The sequence below is a fragment of the Drosophila santomea genome, chromosome 3L (assembly GCF_016746245.2).
Source record: "Drosophila santomea strain STO CAGO 1482 chromosome 3L, Prin_Dsan_1.1, whole genome shotgun sequence".
Taxonomy (NCBI): domain Eukaryota; kingdom Metazoa; phylum Arthropoda; class Insecta; order Diptera; family Drosophilidae; genus Drosophila; species Drosophila santomea.
This window is the reverse complement of record NC_053018.2, coordinates 9,630,995-9,648,215: the sequence shown is the minus strand read 5'-3', so window position 1 is coordinate 9,648,215 and position 17,221 is coordinate 9,630,995. Positions and strand designations below refer to the sequence as shown.

The 17,221-nt window shown below is 45.3% G+C and overlaps 1 protein-coding gene across 17 annotated transcripts in view; it reads left to right on the top strand.

Annotated features, from left to right (window-relative positions):
- The window catches only part of LOC120447831 (supervillin), a 114,278-nt gene that overhangs the window by 52,943 nt on the left and 44,114 nt on the right, over positions 1-17,221 (top strand). For 8 of the 17 annotated variants that reach the window (XM_044005959.1, XM_039629418.2, XM_039629420.2 and 5 more), the window contains 6 exons: positions 4,174-5,836; positions 9,277-9,605; positions 12,286-12,813; positions 13,467-13,927; positions 14,067-14,166; positions 14,566-16,171. In XM_044005959.1, the coding sequence (XP_043861894.1) occupies positions 4,174-5,836; positions 9,277-9,605; positions 12,286-12,813; positions 13,467-13,927; positions 14,067-14,166; positions 14,566-16,171 (4,687 nt within the window). Of the gene's footprint in view, positions 1-4,173; positions 5,837-9,008; positions 9,191-9,276; positions 9,606-12,285; positions 12,814-13,466; positions 13,928-14,066; positions 14,167-14,565; positions 16,172-17,221 lie in introns of those variants that run through there. The other 9 variants (XM_039629419.2, XM_039629434.2, XM_039629424.2 and 6 more) reach the window with 4 other exon arrangements.

Sequence of the window (17,221 nt, the reverse complement as noted above, 5' to 3'; positions counted from 1 at the left end):
TAATTTACTTTGGGGGAATTAATTTGTTATTTATGTAATCTACCTTAAATGATTGAAAGTGGTCCTCCGCTGCGAGATTTATTACAATACTATGAATCGTTTTAATAGACAGGTGTAGTTTAAATGAGTAGGGCTTTAAGCTATCTTTGGTCAATAAATAAAATGCCATTATAAAAAGTTGAGTGACTATTATGTGGGATCGTAAAATGATCTATAAGTAAGCTTTCGATAAACGGAACTTATCATTTCCTTTGGAGAGCGATGCATTCACTATTAGACATGACTGGGCCTTAGCTTATCGGGGGAAACAGCAGTTTTCCGCAAGTGTAAATTTCACCAGCTCACGAAAACTGAGTACTTATGGCTTCGATTACCTGGTTGATGAAATGTGTTGACTCAAGCTTTATTGAGGGTCACTCGCCCAGGGTTATCCATTAAAAGATGTACAAAGAGGGATACCCTGGCTTAGTAACCACTTCCACTTCCACTGCAGCCCACGCTCAATGGCTTTTCTTAACCCAATTTCCTGCTGATGCTGCCACCCACATATATATACATACATCCGCATCCATCAACGGCTTCCCAGGCGTTCTTTTAACTGCTTTTGATTGCCAAACATGAAATTACTCAATTTGATGGTGCACTCGTCAAAAGTTTCCCAAGATTCTCCCCAGATGCGGCTCCCACTTTATGACCGATGTCGATGAGGAGTTTTCTGGCTGTTGATAATTAAATGTGTGCTTATTGCATAAAAAAGTGAGCCACATCGGGGGGCAGGGAGTGGGTGGTAGTGCATTTGGTCGTGGGCAGCTTGCCCTTGCATTTAAAAATAATCCCAAACGACGTTGCAACATTTCGCTGCCTGCCTCTTCTCTTTTTTTCTGTGGCAAGCAGCAAGCGGCAAGCAGCAAACTATAAACAACGAGACGGCAGCCACTTCTGTAAAATGCAGTTTTTTTCCTCAATATTGATTCAACTTCTGCCTTTTTTCGTCCCTCGTTGTTTTTTCCGTTGCGTTGCAGCCACACACGTATTTATAGGCATTGGATGGCTTTTCTGAGTACATTTGCAAAAAGAACACGGCCTCTTACTTTAATTTGAATTGCAATAATCTTATTTAAATGCGAATACCAATGCGTTTACTTGATATACATTCAGTATATTCAGTACATAAGAAATGCAAATATAATATAAATTTACTTTTGAATCATCTGCACTTTTTTCAAGCCTTATTGCTAGCAGTGCAGCTTTTTCTGGTCTGTCTGCTACTGGGATTGCCTTGACAATATGATATTTTTGCAGCAAGTTTAAGCCGTGCCCCTGTTCCTGCCCCCTCGTAACCCCTCTTGGCCCTACCCCCCCTTATTAATTATGCAACCTGGGACTGCGGCACAAGACGCAAGAAGACGAGAGCCAATCGATCAATCAGTTGGCTGCCACACACAGAAGCGTTTGGTAATTCAACGCAAAGAAGCCGCAAAAATGTTGACAGCATTTTGTTATTGCATCTGTTGTTTCTTTGTGTTTTTTAGTGTTAGATGTGTAATTGTTATTGTCCCTGGAAGCGTTTTGGTTACTCGAACTCCCAGCTGTTTTTTTACGGCCCATAATAATTAGTCAAAGTTTCTTTGGCCGTAGGAAATCTTTTTGCCAAAGCTGTTTGCAAATCGCTTTTCTCGTATAACCCATAAGGCAACGTGCCAATAGCGTGGTTTATTTATTTTTGTGGCTTGAATTTGGATTTTGGCATGCAACCCATTCATATACGAGTATGTTGGAGAATCCCACGCTGGCAACTTGCCTTGCAGGATTTTCATTTGCAATTTGTTTATGGCCAGATTTAGGCATTGCGTAAATGCATTCGGGAAATATAATATAATATTTTGGTGAAGAAATGAACAAAATGTTTTTATTCCACGCTTTTGATCCATTTTTCAGTAGCGAAGCCCTATTGAGCTGCGTACATTCAACTCTCGGCCATTGTCATCCAGAATGCCATTTTTCGACTTGTTGTTTTTAAACATTTCACATCTTTGTGTGTTGGCATGTTGGCAAAACAAAAACCAAAGCGAATATTTGCTTTCAATTATTTCTGTTTTTTCCTGGAAAGGAAATTGCCTACCGATAAGCACGAGAGGTGTGCAAGTCTTTTGTTTATCTTTGAGTTCAATATTCTCTTATACACATTTGTCGTTTTACGGCCGGGGAAAATGTGCTTAATTTACCCATAAATTCCATATTTGTTTATGTCAAATATCCACGAAACATCTTCCTTACATTGTAACCAATACTTTCGATTCACTGAACTACACATGCAGTTTTCATCCCATGGCATTTCTTAGAAAATTCTTAGAAAATGGCTTAACACGTGCGCAGCTCCCACCAGATTTGTCGTCTTTATACGGTTCGCCATACAATTGCCAATTAAAATGTATTCTTGCACTTGACTTGGCCCAGAAAAGTTGCTCAGGTGATAAAAAATAGACGCAACTAGCAATCCCATGCGATTTTGCTGAAATAAATTCACACAGAAATTCATTTGAACGTAAAACGAAAGAAAAACATTAAACTAATTAAGAGAGCCAAAAAAGAATGGCGCTTAGCAACATGTTGTTTTACTTTTTAATTGGGCGTGGGATGTGACACGAAAGCAGGGGCAACATAGGGGTTAAACAAGCCCTTTAATTTCTGATTGGAATTAAAGGGGGCTTATTGGAATTGGAAGGTTCAGGGGCATCTGAGTTGCCTTTTTATAAAGTTTAAACTATGACACAATCTCGCCCACACTCGTCTGCTTTTTCTCTTCTAATTGAATTACAAACATTTGTGTGTAGTATTTAGTTGAATGAAATTCTTATTATTGATGGCTTGAATTTACTTGAAATTAATCATTTCAAAGAGCGCTAAATATATAATTTTGTATCTTTTTTCTGTTATTGTTGACTTAATTGCTTCTGTGTTTCTATTTTTCCGATCGACAAATTGACTTTTGCTTTGTGGCTGTTTACTCTCGTCGTCTGATAAGATATGCGATCTTACTACTATACTACTATTTGCCCTCTTGAGATGTGCTAACTGTTTCAATATTTGAATTTCACTGGGCACTCGTAATTGCTGGCCAAATATATATCACACAGATCACTCCCCACTCTCTCTTATTTGCCTGTTAATTGTATTTGTATAATTTTTTCCTCATTTTTGACTGCCCTGTCATAATAAATTAGGCACAAAAAATTCGCTGAGCTCTTTGCATTTGTTCAAGCATTTGGCCAAAAAGGCTGGTATTTTATTTGGGCACATTCGTGAAATTCCATTTGGGCTCTTGGCATTTGAAATGTGCGCAGCAGCTGTCAAATAAGTGGTTTATGTGAAATAACACGTTGCATTACTTTCTGTAACGAAATAGCCAAATTTTCCGTTTGAGTTCCCTCTACACATATGAGATTAATTAGGCCCTCGTGTGCTTTCCTGTTCTACCGATTTTTACCCCACACAGAGAGCATAACTAATCGCTCATGCCTTGGCAGTTGTCAAATGAGATTTGCATTTGCATCTACAGTCACTGCCAAAAGTACGCGGCCAGCAAAAACTACGCCCATTGCCAGAGCAGAGCAGGTGCTTGGCTATAAAAAGCGGGCAACCCTCACCTCACCTTGACATGGTTGTAGGTGTTTAGTGGGTGGGGATTGCGATGAGGATGGGGCGGTCCAAGATGAGGGGGCGTTCTGGGTTGGCTGTGGAGCATGCGATATATTAATCCGAGTGCTCAGGTGCAATTTAATTGCTGCCAAGATTTGCTTTTTTTACGCGCCAAGTGCGGTGCGGAAAAAGTGAATTAGAAAAGCAAACACACGGGTGCCAAGAGGAGGGAAATTTTGCACTCAAAGAAATTAAATATAAAAATTAAATACAATAAAAGTAATGAAGGTGTCTAAAAATATGCAAACTGAAAGGTTTATACATTGAATACCTAAAGGAGCCTTAATAGGTGTTCTTAAAGCACACGATTATTTTACTACTATTTCTTCTATTCCCTGTTGCTAAGTGTAATAATCCCCCAGTTGGGGTACATCTTGCTGCATTAAGCGGAAATGCCGTTGGGGGAATTGAGTTAACTTTACTACTCATTTAGCCCACTCTCACTCACGGTTCTTTTTCACCTCTCATTTGCAGAAACCATTGCGGCCTCAAGTGACTTATCCACAGCACCTGCCACTGCCAAAACTAGCTGCCAGCCACCTGAGCCGCTGAAAGAGAAGCCACCACAGCAGCAGCAGCAGACCACCAAGGACTCGGAGGACTCCAGTTCACAGAAGAGTGCGCCACTCCAGTCGTATCGTGGTCAGCATCCGCACTTTCACCACCACACCACGCCCGCTTACTATACGGATCTGCAGCTGAGGATCCACACGCCGAATGCATCGGATGTGGGCGCCTTGAATGAGAACTATCGAAGTGTTTACAGTACTCCGAGCACCCAGCTGGTGGAGCAGCGTTCGTTTCCGAAGAGCTCCACGGCCACAAAGGATCCCCCGCTGCCCATTAGCAATCCGGCAAGGGGAACATTTTTTCGTGGCGACTCTGCGTCCAGCGACAGCCACTCAAGACTCCGCCGGAGTCAGCAGAGAACCGGCAGCGAGGGACGCTTCTTCAGATACTCTCAGGGATCTGCGAGCCCTACCAAAGGTGAACTTCCCCACGGCCACGAAGGTGTCGCCAGTCACTCCCCCATCACATCCACCAGCACCACCACCACCATCAGTAGTTGTAACCCCGTAGAGCAGGCTAGTCCACCATCAACCGTAGTTAATCCCAGCGGATCCGGTCGCAACAGTCGGCACAAGCAGCGTTTCCAGAGTCGATCTCGGCGTGCGGTGCGCGTGCGCAGTGAATCGCGTCCAATTAGCGCCCTCTACGACATAATATGCAAGGAGAAGAACCTGGAAAACAGCAGCAGCAGCAGCAGCAGCAGCAGCAACGAGCAGGAGAAGAAGAAGGATCAGGAGCAGCCTAAGGCCACAACCGACAAGCTGGCGACCTTTTGGCCCCTGCACCATCACTACCTCAATCCCCCGATGAGCAGCGGCAACTCGGGCGGCAGTAGCGGCAATCCCAAGCAGCAGCAGCAGCAACCGCAGCAGCAACAGCCGCAACAACCGCAACAACCGCAACAGCCGCTGCAACAGCAAGAGCAGCTGGGACACCAGCAACATCTTGTGCTTGGAGCATCCAAGGAGTTGCCCGCAGGCATCAGCAGCAGCAGCAGCAGCGATGATGAGGGATCGCTGCGAAATCTGCACTCCAGTCGCAAGGTGACCAATCTGAATGCCAAGGCCACCTCTCTGCCACCCGAGGAGGGGGGACTCTCGGGTGGTGATGTCTTGTCCCTTGAGTCGTCCTCCAACCGACTGAATCTGCGACTGGCCAGGAGCCTGGAGCCCTCAGTCCGTAATATCACGGCATCCGCCTCCCAGGAGGTGCAGAGCTACGATGCTGGCGAGCCTGTGAATACCAATCGATTGTTTGTGGAACCCCCGAAGATACCACTGTACGCCATCAGAAACACACTTGGCGATCACGACCTGGAGATTGAGGAGTGCGACAGCACCACCCAGTTCGGTCAGGAGGATGTCTACGATACCCTGGAACGCTGGAGCCATGAGCACTGCCCGGCGGCGCAACTGGTGAACGGCGCGAATGGCCATCATCTATCTGATCCCGAAGCCGACCATCACACCGATCATCATCACACCGATCATCAATCATTGCCAGTAGAACCCAAGTCTCATCATCATCAGCACCAGCACCAGCACCACCAGGCCACCAATGCGCGCAGGTAAGCCGGAGAGACCCCATCTCCGCATGGAATCCACATCCCCGAAAGCATCACAAGCCCCTAAATGTATCTATGTATCTATATCTGTTGCGTGGGCAATTACGCGCATAATTAGCTTCCTTTTCGCCAGTCGTTAGCCAAGGAATCGTTGTCCTGATTACAGCCAGGTGTTGGGTGTCCAACTGCCCCCCATGTTTAGTTATTCCAAGCCGGTTAATTACGCATCGATGAACACTGGCGGTTAGAAAAATAGGTACTTGTATGTTAATCTGCTCAGGTAAAATTACATTCATTTGAAAACCTGCCTGTATTCAGGACCACCTTTCCTTGGCTAACGACTGACAGTTTATGTTCACCAAAAGTTATATTTCTAAATTGATTCAACAAATGTCTACAAGAAAGTGAGATTTTCTGAACCACAGTGTTTTCATTCCGTGCTACCTTTTTAACCGCCACTGTGATTGTGTGTGTGCTTTGATTGGAATTACTCGAGGGTCATCAAGCTGATTACCGTTGAGGGTGAAAGCGTTTTGTTCTCGGAAGTTGTGCCTGATTAAACAGCAAATGTAATGCGATTTTGGTTGTGTGTATAATTTTATTAAAGCGCCAACTTAGTTCGCAGCTAAACTCTCTCCACTTCGGCGGCTCTAATCCGTTTTTAAAGCTATACCCCGGTACCAGGCATAATCCTTGGCGCACAATCAAAACAAATTGCATGCATTGTGGGCCACCTCTTTCTTGTCGAGATCCATATGACCTGCGCTATATGCCATCTTCACCCATATTGTTCGACATCGCGTTATACAATGCGACTTGGCGGCCCTCTTTAAGCCGGGCCCCCAAACAAATCGAGATTCACAGAGAGAGAGAGAGAGGCAGGGGGGGGGGGGGGGCTTGTTAACAAACGAAATCCATGTATTGTTCGCCTTTTTTCTGTCGGGTGTTACGTCGTCCATTGTCTTGGGGTTGAGATTTGGTATTGGGATTGGGATTGGAATTGGGAATGGTCTTTGGGTTTTCGGTTTGGGATCGTATCGCAGCGGCGACATCTTCGACAATCGCATCAGTGCGTGGAGTGCAATTCGCAGCGGCAGCCGGTGTTTGGTTCCATCAATTATAATGTGATATATCAAAGCGAATGGCACGTTGACGCTGTTGTGACCCCCAACCTCGGACCCGCCATCTCCTCCTCCTCCTCCTTCTTGGATCCCCCAAAAGAAATCCGGCGTAGAAAGCACCTGCTTTACAGCCCGAAAACCCGAAACTAGCGACAAGTTTTTCCAATAGGCTTTCGCTACAAAAATGCCTCATAAAAAACACGCGCGCAGCATTAAAGAAATTAAGATTGGGGAAGAAAAGAGCGAAAGAGACAATTTTCTAAAAATGCATTCAATGTAGAATCTCGACGAGGAAAAAATTTGAATGCACAGCAATTAAGTGTGGAATTTATCTGGGGCCCCGTTTGGGCCGTTTGCGGTGTCAACACCGTCATCCGATCACCTGCTGCGTCTGCTTGGGTATCCATTTAATGGCCAGCTGGCCAGATCGCCAGTTAGCCTGGCCCAGATCGGCGATGGTCTAGTCCTGGTTTCGCTTTCATCGCAGCTGTGGCTGTGGGGCGACTCCCAAAAATAAAACGTGAAGCCACCAAAATGATTGAAAAAAAAGCAGCCTCCACGAACTGGTTATTATCACTTTTCCTTTTTCCCCCTGAGATTTTCCAACGGGTTGGAAAGTTCTCGGACATCCAGTAGCTGAAACGTCATACATACATGTGTCTCTAGCAATTTATACAATTTATGGAAATTTCCATTTGACGGACGGGCAAAGTCAAGCATCAAGAATATAAAACTGAGCGCAAGGCAGACGAAGATCGTAATGATGATCACAGCGGAGATTGAAGGCCCGGGGAATACCCTTGAAAAAGAGGTTCCAAGAAGTCCAACCCAAATGTTGATTGCTGAAATTGCTGTATCGAAATCTAAAAAAAACAATTAAATTCAACCCGATTCCCTTTCTGTCAAATTGATTATTTCTATGATTTTATTTTGGGCTTCCTACTTTCACTTTCTGTCTGACTATTTTTCTTCAATTACACATAATAAGATACTGTCGAAATAAAGCAGACATCCTAAGCCCTTGCCCACAAAAGTATTTCCTTAAGTTGTATATCAATACAGTTTTCATATCAATTATTGTGGGTTTTTCTCCAACAAATATTATCCCGAAGTCAGACATATTATTTTCTTTGGGTTAATCCCTTAACCTACTTTCGCGAGCCTGGAATATCACTCCCTCGGGATTATCGATATAATCATGGCCTACCTCTCTACAAGGACGGACTGAGAGATATTGTATCTGTGTATCTGTGATCGCCAGGCACGAGACATCATAAAGTACGCAAAGCAAAAAGAGTGACATTGATGCGTCGCGACATTTAAATGTGCAGCTTGTCTACCTGACTGAAGACCAAAGGAAATACAATGTACAAGCAAACTCACAGAAAGACAAACTAACAAACGGACAAACTGACAAACGGACGGACAAAGCGGACAGCTAGACGAAGTCTTGCGCTTGATTGAATGTCTGCGACAAGCTGCAAAATTCTTCACTCGCTCGCTAAACAGATATGGGCAAAAGATGCATTGTCAGCCGTGGATGAGGAAGTGGCTTAGCTAAATGTGAATATCATTTACAGACTCTGAGATACTTTGCTCGAGATACTTTGCTTGAGATACTTCGCTTGAGATACTCTTAGCGAGCTACCTGCGCACTGCCTTTTGCGCATGCGTGCAATAGTCACACCAATCCATAACAATAACAGACTTGTTACGCTTTGTTCTTTGACGGTCGGCCTGCAGATAGAGCCACGGCTTGTGTGTGTATATATATATATATAGATATATCTTGTATCTGACAAATACCGCTGCTACCTGGCGCAAATGTGCGAATTTAGCTGCGCTCTCTTTTCGCTTTTGAGTGATTTCGTTGCTCGGCGGAGTGACTTTGTTGCTGTTCTCTGTGTATCTGCAAGATACCAAGCGGCAAAACCCAAAACCCAAAAAAAAAAAAACAAAATAAACCAACAACAACAACAGGCAAAAACCAACAAAAACAAATAACCGACAAAAAAGCAGCTCCGTGGGTTTCCACTGTGTTTGCTGGGCGAGCCGGCGGCAGTTGCCGAGCGTGTTTGCTGCCGTCTAGCCGTGCCGCATTTAGCGGAACTCTCGAGAGTTGTATCTTTGTATCTCTGTATCTGCGATCTGTCGGATGGATATCTCGTTTCACAGCGATCGTATTTTGTTTCGCTGTTCTGATATTTCTACTGCAACGTCGCGTGTTTATTTCCGTGTAACTAAATTAATTTAGAAACCGCTTAATGTGTGTGTGGAGTTGGTGCCAGCAAATATAATAAAGTAATCCAACCGCCTTCGCAGATTCATAACGCGCACCACGCGTTCCGCCAGTCGCCAGAGTTCCGCCGGACACTCCCCGCCTCCGCCGCTGCATCGCAGTGACGACTCCTCCTCCAGCAGTTCACCCTCACCCACCCGCAGACGGAATAAGCCAGGTGGTGCTGCTGATCCGCCATCCTCGTCGGCGAACGGGAATAGCTCCGCCTATGAGACGGCAGCCACCACTGTGATGACCCATGACCAGCAGCGACATCCTCCAGTTGAAGTTCCTAAGGCTCTAACCATCGAGCCACCACCGCCGGCAGAAGACATCGTCCCGGGCTCCTGCCCCACTGCATCTGTCCACTCAGGTGAGTCCTTGAATCTCTATCTGTGTGTTTCGTTGTTGCTTGCGTGACGTCTCTGTGTTTGTTGCCTGTTTGTGTTTCGAGTTCCAGTTCGTCCATGAGCGTTTTGTAATGTCCTCACTGATCCTGCTTACTGCTCCTTTGCTTTCCAAACTGCAGTTTCCCATGCAAGGTTCTTTATTACCCTTGGGAACTTTTTGAAACTCTGCTTGCCGCTTACTTCACGCATCCTGTTTAAACTTCATTGTTATGGAGAGCATTCCATTTATCTTTTATCCCCAGCAACTTATAGATCTCCTTTAGCGCTATTTGCTTGGGGTATTAATATCAAATTACCCCTTTGTCCACCATTTATCATTAAAATTTTGTAGATCAACACCAATCAAATTGTAGTTATATGATCGCAATATCGTTCTTAATTAATTTTTGGATAGGTAGTGGGTTAATTACACAGTTCAGTAGATCATGAAATTAGCCCACGCGTTGGGTCTATAAAATCATATTTAGGCCTTTCATCAGTCTTAGCCATCCATTTTTCAAGGCTCACATATGACTAATGGTTTATTAGTAATTAGATTGGAGTAATAAAACCTTATTTAAGTTTACCTCAGACGATCTTTTAGCATTGAAGCCTTAGTTAAATTTATCTTGAGTATCGAAATCTATACAAATTATGTCTTTGCTGCCTATTTCCCCTGATCGTTTTCTGATCTCACACTTTAATTTAGCTTCGCTTACCCCACTTTGCGAACATTACAAATTCATTAATTCTTTGGGGAAACTTTCCCAACCAAAGTTCGGTAATTAGCCCGCCCCATGCCGATTCAGCCCTGAACCGTGGGCCTGTCAACATTTTTTTTCTTTTTGTTTTTTGCAAATTAGCCGAAAAATAAAGCCAAACTCCATCATCGGAAGAGGCGAGTCGCCGAGTTTCTTCGTCTCTGTTTCTTTTGCTTAAGACACTTAAAAGCAATTTAAACTAAATTAGATTTTTGTCGGCTTGCCAATCAAGCGAAAACGTTTTCTAGACAAATGTTAATTTGGCTCATGAGACCTTCGGTCAAAACATTTAAATCAAATTGCAATTGAGCAACTCGATTCAAGTCGAATCAATTCCACAATGTTTTGACTGCCGAGGTTTCTCGGCTGTCAGAAAAGTCTAACAGGCCGAATTATATAAGATAATTTGCGCAATTTTTCGCATTTATTCGCATTATGACTTCAGTGTTTCCCAAGAAATGTTTTTGCAAACTCCTCTCTGTTTTGTATAAATGAATAAAATTGTTTGTCATTTGTTAAAATCGATGCCCAGACTTCACGCAACTTAGGCAAATGAAAGATGCCATAAAATTGCTAATAGACCCCAACCAAAACCCAACCAGACCGCTCTTTGACGAAAGCTGTGCCCAATTTTCATTTTATTTATCAATGAATGGATTCAATCGTATTGGATCGGATCGTATCGGAACCGGGTTTATTATCAATAGCTGGACAAGGGTTTCATAAATTTTTGACAGTCGTCTCTCTGTATCTGTGCATCTCTGGCATAACGGATTTCGGGCTCTTGAGAAAGTCCGCCCGAAGATCGTTGACATAGATCTGCATATCACACGGTTATGGGAAGTTTCCGTTTAATCGGAAAGATTTTGTAAGCATTTGCGGCCACACAGAACGCGCAGCTGCCAAAAAACCAATAAACAACTATGATGGAGATGATGCGGCCTTTGTTTTGCCACTGCGCGTATTGATTTCAATATTTACCAATTTGGCAGTTTTTTGATTCACTCTATGTGGAATTAATTTGATTTTTGCCAGCCGTCTAGAGGGCCAACGATCGCCCCACAAAGTTTAGAGCGTTCACTGATCTTTGGCAGGCAGCAGAAGGCAATGAACGGGCGGAACCCGGAGATGCTGGCAGATGATTTGACGAAATATGTTGTTTTTTTGCCCATTTCTTTTGGCCCGTCTTCTGGGTGGATTATGAAATATTTTTTGGGGTTTTACATAAGCCATCACTTTGCCACTTTGGGGGGCAAAACATCAAAGTTGAAATGGATTACATTGCTTCAAGCTGTTTTGTTTGCAAAGAATGTATTGAGAAATCACAGAAGGTCTTTCACAGATACATCACAAAGTGGATGCCCAAAACTGGGATAATACTTTTTTATGGTATTTTCGATTTGAAACATTTACGCAAAGTTCCCACACTCACCTCTTCGGCGAGTCGTAAATTCTGGTTTATTTGTGAACGAAATCTAATCGCTGGACGATAATCTAATCGCTGGCTCTGTCAGTTTAATGTCCAATAAAGACCACAAAGTTAATACATCATCGTTAAAAAGAGACCTAATGACCTGAGATCGACTCGAAAACTTTCGTTTTGTGCCTAATGCATTTCTTTTGTCCCAGAGACTTTCGCAACTACTGCGTGTTTGTCACCACACCAATCAATCTTTGCCAGCTAGCCATTAGATTGGAGCTGCTTTTTTCCCCCCCCCCAAAGACACCCATATTTGCATTATGCAATCCAAAACCAAAACAAAACAAAAACAGCACCAACAACAGCAACAGCAGCAACCACAACAAGCAGCAATCATAAGCTTTAATGTCTCACTAAAACAACAACAAACTCCACGCATTTTACCCTCCTAAAAAAATACAAAAATACATCGAAATGCAACAGCAGCCAGCCAAAGTCGAGGAAAAGCTGGCAAATGCAGTATTAATTGCACCTACAGCCACAGTCACAGTCACAGCCACAGCACCAACAACAACTGCAACGCGCGGCAACGCAACAGCAGCAACAGCAACAACACCAGCAGCAAGAGCACTTGCAACAACAATAGCAATAGCAAACAGCAACACGCCACGCCCATGCCGCCCCTAGCTAATGCCAACAAAGCTCCGTTAATTGTGCTTAAGACAGCCGCATCTGCAGCAGCAACATCCATTGCTGCAGCCACATCCACCGGCACAGCAGCAACATCTGCAACATCTGCTGCTGCTGCTGCTGCTTCGCCCATCAAGCGTCGCAAGAATCCGCTGTCGCCGCTGCTCCTTGGCAGCCAGTGCCAGTCCACCATTGCGCCTCCGCAGGCCATTGCCAGTCCGCTGCTGAGCGGCGGCAGCTGCTCCTCCTCGACCACCTCGCCCCAATCCTCGCCAGCGGTTCGCACCACCAAGGCGAGTCGTCTGCGCGCCGCCGCGCTTGGTGAGTCTCCTCCTTCTACTCCTTCACCTCTTCCTCCTCAACTCCCAGTCCATCTTCAACCCCGAATTGGTGGAGGTCATCAGGTTTTCCATCTGCCCAAATCCATTACCCTCGTAGCCTAACCACTGTAGTTTGTTTTGTGTGCACTTTTGTTTTCTGCTAACACACAAACTTTCTCATGCAACCAGACTTGAATAATCAAAGGTTCACTTCATGTCTTTGAATTAAAGCGTGTATAATCACAGATTTTAAGATTCAATTTTATTTATAACAATATAAGTTTAAATTCATATTTATAACAATATCAGTTTAAATTCAGATTTATAACAATATCAGTTTAAATTCAGATTTATAACAATATTAGTTTCAATTAATAATTATAACAATATCAGTTTCAATTAATACTTATAACAATATCAGTGTTAATTAATAATTACAACAATATCAGTTTCAATTAATATTTACAACAATTAGATTTCCTTTCATCTTTTAACAACCTTGGGTTAAAAATAAAAACAATCACTCAAATGTGTCTTAAAATTGGTAATAGTTGTTGTAGAGAATGGTTGTACGTTTTTCTCTGTGTTGCCACGCCTGCATTTCATCATCCTCAATATCGTGTGCGTTTCCCTTTTCTCCAACCCAATCCGCAGATAAAAAGAAGGAAGAGGAGCAGCGCCAGCGCTACAGCTCGCCCGTATCGCCAAGAGTTGCCGCCAACGGATCAGCTTCAGCTCATCCACATCGTCGTCTGAGCAGCTCGGAGCTGTCGCCCAAGTCGCCAGGTGGTGCGACCAGTGGATTCGCCTCGGAGCCAGTCGCTTCAGCCACTTCCAACCGAGTCCCGGCCAGATCCGCCTCCCATCCAGTGGACACACCGCCCACACAAAGGCGACAGCCTTTGGTGGCCGTGAGCTCGGACATCTCGATGAAGCAGAGTCTCAGTGAACTGCACTTCACGGGCGGAGCAGTCAGTCCGCACAAGGCTACGGCGGAATGCACTCTGCGGATGCGACCACGTAGCTCCACGATGAGCACCGAGAATACGGAGAACGGGCGACGTGACCACTTGGCTAATTTGCAACTGAGTCCTGTGCAAAAGCAAAAGCGAACGGTAAGGAAAAAATCGACTTTTAATAAGATAAACCACACTAGACATTAAAGTGTTAGGTTAAACCGAAGGTTCTTAAGTGGTTTATCTGCTTAAATTTAGTTCTCGTTGATTAACTTATTGATCAATCTATAATTTGCAGCCCGAGGTATCACCACGTCGTTTGGGAGATCGCGACAAGTCGGCCAAACGGAAATCGAATTTGAATCGTTCGTTGACCGAGGAAGCCACCAAGGATGGCGGTAAGTTGGCAACAGCAACAGCAACGGATGCAGTGCAGCAAACAGCAGACCCACGGGGAGATAAACAGCAGGGCACCAAATTCGGAACGCCTTCAAGCCTGAATAGGCATTCCAATGAGGCCGCAGCAAATAGTGAGATACCTCACTATGATTCATTCGATCTTCGAGCGTCATGTGGCTACCAACGTCTCAGAAAAACACATATTTCAAATACCATTTGCAACATTTTCACTTAAATCATTTTGTGCTGCATCAAGAAAGCTTCTTCACCGAAAGAACTTGTGTAAAATATGTTAAAATCCAAGCTGTGCCGATTCCCTATTTATTGTTATGCACGTGTTATGTCCAGAGTCTGCTTCCTTCGCCAATAAGTTGCTAATTCCTGATCTTCTCTTGCAGATGAGGTTGCCTCTTCGACCCGCCGACGCCGTCGTCGTGAGCTGGGAATGGCTCGTCCCCTGGTGCCAGGCGATGATGAAGCGCTGCGAGATTTGCTAACGCCGCAGAAGAGTTCCTGCAGCGAGTCCACCAACTCCGTATCCGAACCGTATCTAAAGTTTGTGCCAGCCGTTCGTCATCCGGAGGTTCCAGTGCGCACCATGACTGCTGTGCTGCCTGCACCACGACCTTTGCATGTCCCAGGGGCCCGCAATGTCAGCCAGAAGTTTAATGAAAGGACCAAAACCGATCTGGCAGAGATCAAGAAGATTGCCGAGCAATCGGAGGCGCTGCAGCAACAACCATCGCTGGATGATAACCAGAAAATGTCAGCCATAATACGCAGGAAGAGCACGGATGAGGGTGGAGCAGCTTTGGGGGCAACGAACCAGAATTCACCACCTGCCCCCAACCAAATTGTATCCATACTGAAGAAGAAGGAGCACGGACTGGGCGAGTGCAACTCGAGTGCTTCGAGCAATCCCTCGCCGGTAACCTTCTCTTCCAGCGTGGTGGATCATCCGTTGGCCGGAGCTGGCCGATGCAAACGGCAGGGAATACTCAAGAAGAGATCGAGTCTGGATGAATCACGCTACTACTCCCGGTCGCATTCGCCCGACGAACGAAGTATTCTGATTAAGTCGGCCAGGCGAAATTCCCTGGAGGAAGCGGGCACTGGACTGAGTCCGGCGCAGGCACATGGAATACTGAAGCAGAGCAGCTACGATAGCAGCAAGAGCGATGGTTGCCCATCGGCCACGGAGAGCCAGCCACACAGCATCCTTAAGAAAAAGGACTCGCTATCCACGCCCTCGGATGGAGGATGCCACAAGCATGTCTCCATTTCGCAAGCGGTCACCTTGGCTGCAGCTGAACTGGCTGCCCATGATGGCATCACCTACGAGGATGGCGAGGAGCATGAGATACGACCCATTCTAAAGCAGGAGAGCACCTCCAGCGAGGAGGCTGTGCGTCCGCCGAAGCCCATACTCAAAAAGAAATCCTTTGGCGAGGCGGATGAACATGAAATACGGCCCATACTCAAGAGCTCTCGCAAGAGCAGTCGAGAGGAGTTCGATTTGAGTGGCTTGGAAAACGAGGTCAACGATTCCCTATCGTCAATCCTAAAGACAGATTCGCCGTCCAAGCGTCGGTCGCTCGGTTCCACATTGCATGATTTGGACGAGTCCAACACGTCACCGAGCTTGCTAAAGAGGCGTACCCGTTCGCTGGAACGTCAAGACGTCCAGCCTGGTATGAATTTGGCAGCTGCACTGGACGCCATCGCCACCTCGCAGGCTGCGCCCAGCACCCCAGTGGACTTCGTGACCACACCCACAAGCATATCGGTGGCGGAGCGGATCAAGCGCATGGAGATGCTGTCGACGCCCACATCCCGTGCGGCTGGTGGAGCCAACAGCAGCTGGGAATCGCCACTGCAGGCATCGTCATCGGAGCAGGGAGGAACCACCACCACACCTAGGGTACTCAAGCCAAGTGTGCTGCGCAGGGATTTGCAGCGGGAGCGGTACAAGACGCAGCCCGTGACCAACGAGGAGATGAGCTTGTAAGTCTAAAATAATTGCTTCATCTCTTTGTTTTAGAAGTAATACGCTTTATAAAACCCTTTGAAATGTGGTTGAACTGAAAAACTTCATAAATATCCTTGTCGGAGCAGTGTTTTCCAGAATTTCCATTCAAATTGCCATTGCACATTCACGCTCACAAATTGCGCATACGTCGTGTGGCCCGTCAAGCTGTCAACTGATTCTGCAGCGAACGCCAGTTCACGCTTCGATGGTCCCAAGAATTCCAGCCCCCGAATCCGAATCCAAATCTGAATCCGTATCCGTATCTGTGTTTGCGTGGAACAATATTTGTCTATATACTCGCATTCATTGCTATTTTTGGTCCGGCGAGCACATTTCTAGCTGGCACTTGGCCGAGCCTATAAATATTTATACCATCATGGTGCCCACAAAAACCCGCCTCACTGTCAACTGGAAAATGTAGCAGTTGTTTGGTTATTCATGCGCCAGCATTACATAGCCGACATTATAATCCAGTCATGATCGGCTTAATTAACTTTACTGTGGACATAGTCCGCTAACCACGTAGCCATAAACTAGCCGATTCTGATGAAAACTTCAACACATTTCGCCCGCGGATATTTGGGCAGTAGTTTAATTGCTTTCCCATTGCTCCGCATCCAAATGTCAACAAGTTTTGTTTGGCGAACAAGCCAATGAAATCCTCCATGGCTGCTGACCTCAATTCGATTCGCTGTCATATCATTCACTTTTCTTTGCCGCCTTCAATTTTTTTTTTCGGCCCAAAGCGACTGGCTGTTGCTGGTGTCACTTAAGCAGCTTATTGCTTGCCTAATTACCTGCGCAACTATTGAGGCCAACAAGAACTCGGGAGTGCGCGAAATACGAATAAAGGTTAGTAATGGCCAGCGATTTTAGAAGGTCGATTGGATTCGCGAGCTTCGAAGGGGGCATCCATAGAAATATGTTCATATGAGCGGACAGGCATAGAGGAGGTAGAAAGTATGGTGATTATTTATTTATTTCATAGAACTATGCCTAGTCTCTATTTAGTTTTGGATGCATTC